The following is a 5,316-nucleotide window of genomic DNA, read 5'->3' as shown; positions in this document are numbered from 1 at the left end:
CGAATCCGAGAACCAACAAATTAAATTGGTGTGGCCTTAAAGAGTACTGACAAAGCTTCCTTTCTTTGATGCAAGTTTTGAAACTATCGGTTTAGACAGGTTTTGAATATCCTAGCTACTCCCTGCACTGATAGCACATTTTCAGTGTATGTCATCAATCCAAACTTCAGTTGGGCATTCCCACACATGGGTCTGCATGGAGGGGCACGACTCAGTTACTGGATTATTAACAGTTCAATTCCTTCTGTAAATAAATTCTACAAATTTGGTTGACTTTGTATCAATAAAAATAACAATGGCCTCAGACGGGTTGGTGGAAAAAGAGGTCCAGTCTGGACTGGTCTAGGGGGCGGAAAAACCTGTCCAGTCTGAAAAAAGGGTCTGCATGGGGTCTAGGCATGGTTTTGATAGAAAGTCCAAATAGCTGCTATTCAAGACACTTAACTATGTTGAGACAATGAATACGACATGAAAGTGTGAAGGGGAATATGATAGAGTAATAACCACACAGGCTAAGGACATTATATAGATATACATGTACAATGTACATGTATGTTCATTCTTGTTTATACGCTAAGGCGAATTGCAGGGATGGCAAAGTTTGCCAGACAAATGATTGACTACTTGTATATAATGTGCTCAGAATTTTTTAAACTTCTCAAAGAAATATTGGATTTATCCCATGTTGAATATAACCTCCTGGGTTTACCCATGGCATCTCATTTATGCAAACATTTTGAGTACTAAAATTCATCCCAGAAGTGAACGTTTAGGTTTCTTTCCTTCTGAATTCTTATGAAATTTTTAGTAGTGGCTCTCAGCTGAATACAGTCTGATACCAGGACCAACACAATGTACAAGCAGTTGTAGAACATTTGGAAGCTATCTGAAGAGCCAGGGTTTCCAGACAGTCCTTAGAACATAACCTCCAAGTCCAGGCAGATCTACAGTAGGGTTGGATATTGTTTTACCGACTGGAAACAATCAGCTTGAGGATTAGGGGATGAATGTTGCCATCCAACTGAATTTAGCATCAAGTGTTACAGGAACCCCCATCCAGACCCTTTTTTCAGACTGGACCTCTTTTTCCGACCCCTAGACCAGTCCAGACTGGTCTTTTTCCACCAACCCTGTATTCAAGCACAAAATGTATTTGACCTACACAAATTACAATGTTCAGTAGTGAACGTATAATATCATGATGTGGCTGTGCTATCAGGATCTCCTACAAACAATCAGCACCTAATATGTTAAAAGAAATGCCAACTACATTGTGCATGCACAAGTCCTGGAGAATTGTCCCAACATACTTGGATGCCACATTTGTACATAACCACCGGCTACACAACTACAACACCAGACAGACCTCACTACTGCACAAACCTAACTACACAACTACAGCTGGTCACCGCACATTTGCTTTCCGAGGCACGACACACTTCAATACACTTCCAGCAGACCTACGACATGTACCTACACTATCTCAGTTTAAAACAGGCTTGAAACATGTCATATGAAACCTGACCTCTGACCTCCATTCCTTGATTTTCGTGCATTTGACCTTGAACGGCCAGGACTTTGAGTATAGGACTATGACTCTGTTTTGACGAATCAGACTTTTATGTCTGTATGTTGTCTCACTGTACGTTACAATGTCTTGTGTAATTTTGCTGGACCCCCTTGGAAAACAGCCGATACAAGCTGAATGGGGCTACCCAGCCGTCTTGAGATGAAATAAATAAATAAATAAACTTACCTGACAGCGTTTCTGGTGCCATGAAGGCAGGAGTTCCCACACTGCTGGACATCAAGGCATCCACTCCATCGTACTCATTGCTGACACCAAAATCTGCAATCTGAGAGGTCCCAAACTTATGTCACTTCTTCAGTCCTACTAGTTAATAATCACAAAACTATCTACCAGTATCTACCAGAATGTTTTCTTTTACTGACCCTGGGATGAAAATGGAACATAATTTTCTATGTATTTATAAAGAGATCTGACCATGTAGGTGGTGTCATTTTTTTGGCGTAAACTTTTTTTAATCTTGAAAATCAACAGTTTGCATCAGGCAAATATAATTCCTTACCAATGATGTATAGGATGTTAGCTACTACATGTAGTATCCAACGGTATCCAACTGTTGTGTTTTTAGTTATACATGTGATTCATTTCATATCATATTTAGATTGATGAAAAACAATCTTTTCTTTGTGTTTCTCATTCTACCCCTGCCACTTCGTTAAATTTTGGGAACCAAACGACCTGATGACATATAGACTGTTGGAACACTTCACATTTTGAACAGGGGTGACTTAAGAATAATCCATTTGTGTGGGAGGGGGATAGGTCCATTTTTGGCATGGGGAATGTAATGAAGCTACGTTTGCTCATGAGCAAATGTCGGCCATTCTAGTTTGTTTTTTTACTATTCAATGTACATCCAGGGCTGTCACTATGTAGCAGGGTTTCCACTACAACAGGCTGAGTTACACTAGATAAAGATGCACTGGGGGAGGAGTACTGTCGCACAATCCCAACTTTACATCTAACATTGGCACAAAATTGAAAAGAACATTTTGCAACACCATCTTTCACCTTTATAACAAAAAGCATGTTAGGTTCAAGAATAGTATGAATTTATTTCTTATACTTGACAATAATAACAAATAATAATATACTTGATGTTCTTAATGTGTTCAAATTTAATTCAACAAAACCTGACCATTTCCAGCCAACTAGTGATGTGCAGTGTGCTGAAAAAGTGTCCTAAGTTATGGCATTCCCCGTTGGATTTTCCAGTTGTTGTTTTTTTTTAAAGAATTTTTTTGTCTCTTTTACCATTCAACCCAGAAGATACATCCTTGTTGATATATTTTGAACAGATGCACATGGATCAGTCTGGAGTAGGGCTGCATACCAAAATGTGACATCAGACTTAGCACAGGTACAGAGGATTAAGCACCTGTTACCTGTACCTGAACAATTTGACAAATTAACATAATTCCTCCTTATCTCCTTCAAATGATCATAAGAAAACAATGATAAACTGGCAGAATGGTTATTCAAATAAAACAGGACACTCTGAACTAGCTGGCTTAATGTCTTATTCATACACAACAGAACCATGTGGATTAATTGTTTCCTTGTTGCATTTTTCATAGTTTCCTACAATTCTCAAGCTGTCCCTGAAAGATATGTTGCAATATATTCATTTTTGCTCCTTCTAGACATCACTTTGGCCATGTTAAGTTTGTATCACATGAGGCAACTTATGGTAGTGTAACTATATACCAGTACAGTATCGGTACTTAGTTATTCTGTATTTATTACCTGTACCTAGTCACTAGTTTAAAGCTGGAAAGGCTCACCTTAACATGTCCATCATCACCCAACAGCAGGTTGGAAGGCTTGATATCCCCATGGATTATCTTTTGATATTGCACTGTAACAGACAATATAAAACAAATGAAAGAAGAAGATCCAAAATATCATTTTCAATACCAATATACATGTACAGCTTGATAGAACTAGACTTGAGGAAAAAAAAAGAAACAAAACAGTCTAGACTACAATCATGTACTTACAATACTCCAGTCCCAGAAGCACATCCCGGAAATATTGCCTGGCCTGGTCTTCAGACAGAGGGTTGTTGGTGGGGACCTCCAGCACAGGGCTGTGATTGGATCATGAACACTTTATGTCATACCTGGGCCACGATTACCTTCGATACGGGTGCTCTGCTTACAGTTTCCCAGACAACCCTAGCATAAACCCGCTGAATCTACCGGTAGTATTTTTTTATTGACCAAAGGCAAGACTACAAAATTTCCAATCTGACATCTGAATTTCAAACACATGCATTAAATAATGTTTCAGACTTCTGCAGAAGTAAACGCCTTTTCAGAAGCATTTTTTTCTTCAGTAAATCAGGTGAAATATTTGTCCACAAGCGAACAGGTGGACAGACCTTGAGACAGTCCTGATGCATTGTTAAACCTTAGGCCACACCAATTTAATTTCTTGGTTAACGGATTCTACCCCGCTTAATTTTTTTCTGATTTGCAATAAAAAAAATTCAGATGCAAAATGCTCATATTTTGCATTGAACAGTTGAAAACAGTCCTTTTCTTTCTTTCAATGCAATGGTATCATTAAAAGTTCAAAATTCATTGTTACTCCGTGAAGGAGGTCAGGACCTCCGGACGGAGTGTTGTGATCGGCTGATTTTTCATGTTCGCAGTCAAAACACTGGGTTCTCTTTGTGTAATCGGCACGCAATTTTATACGCCGTCTGCGTGCATGCCCGTGTTGATGCACGAATGTGTATTTTTGCCGTTGCTGCTTTCGCGGTCAATGTAATATTGCAGACGCACCCCTACAATTACGAGGCGAATTGGAATGGTCCAGAAAAACGCGTTGTTTGGAATAGCAGTGGGGGGGTGGAACTTCATGCAGATACGGGGTGGTTTTTAAAAGTGGTTCCAGATGTTTTTGCCCATGGTTAAGAGATGGCAAGTTTTTTTGGAAGATGTTCGCAGCCAAAACGCATTCTTCCGTACGTCGCATTTCTGTGTAATTTCGCATGTGGTGTGGCATTATGTTCGGGATGATGCACGTCTTTTTATTTTTACCGTAGCTGTTTTGATATTGGAGTAAATGCTTATTTTCGAAACATCCCCATGTCGTTGTAAATGTTTTCGTCCGTCGGACCGGTAGTTGTAAGTCGCAGTCAGGCTGATGGGGACGGAAATGTGGGGTGGTCAGTGGTCAGCATTACGAAATGTAAATACCGATGATGTAATCCTATTGATTTCGAACTGGTCGGCTGTGGCGACCTAGTGGCGGCGTGTATTTAGTCACGTAGCAACTGGCCTGTCGTCCTAGCAACGAGCATGCTTGCCGCTTGTCTGTACACATGGCCAATATTTTTGGGTTGGGTCCGCTCCATAGTGTTAGTGGAGCAGCTCTTTGTAAACATGGACAATATTTTTGAGCAACCCATCAATGTGTTCTGCCTCGTGGTCGGATGTGGTCTGGGGCTGGTAAACCGCACATACTAGTAGATCGGGTAATTTTATGATTTGCTAGTTGTAAAGGCGTCTTGTAGTATGAGCCGGTATGTGAAGAAGTAGCCTGTGTTACACAATCATGCTTTCGGCCGGATTGATGTGCAACTGTTACTAATTACAGGGACTGCGCTAATGCCGACTGGTTGCTTGGCCAGTCGCGCTGTCCTGATACACCGCGAATGTTGGGCAATATGCGAGTGTTCCCTGTAGACAGTCCCGGGAGTCTATTTTTTTCGCACATTC

General features: G+C 40.4%; 1 protein-coding gene across 3 annotated transcripts in view; it reads right to left on the bottom strand.

Moving 5' to 3' along the window:
* LOC109470432 (calcium/calmodulin-dependent protein kinase kinase 1-like) overlaps positions 1-5,316 on the bottom strand; it is a 39,130-nt gene that overhangs the window by 12,118 nt on the left and 21,696 nt on the right. For all 3 annotated transcript variants that reach the window (XM_019769385.1, XM_019769383.1, XM_019769384.1), the window contains exons 11-13: positions 3,589-3,677; positions 3,373-3,446; positions 1,757-1,856 (exon numbers count right to left, since the gene is read on the bottom strand). In XM_019769385.1, the coding sequence (XP_019624944.1) occupies positions 1,757-1,856; positions 3,373-3,446; positions 3,589-3,677 (263 nt within the window). The remainder of the gene's footprint in view (positions 1-1,756; positions 1,857-3,372; positions 3,447-3,588; positions 3,678-5,316) is intronic.

The sequence above is a fragment of the Branchiostoma belcheri genome, unplaced genomic scaffold (genome assembly GCF_001625305.1).
Source record: "Branchiostoma belcheri isolate BF01 breed outbred unplaced genomic scaffold, Haploidv18h27 scaffold224, whole genome shotgun sequence".
NCBI lineage: Eukaryota > Metazoa > Chordata > Leptocardii > Amphioxiformes > Branchiostomatidae > Branchiostoma > Branchiostoma belcheri.
The sequence above is the reverse complement of the archived record's forward strand: the minus strand, read 5'-3'. Positions and strand labels throughout refer to the sequence as shown.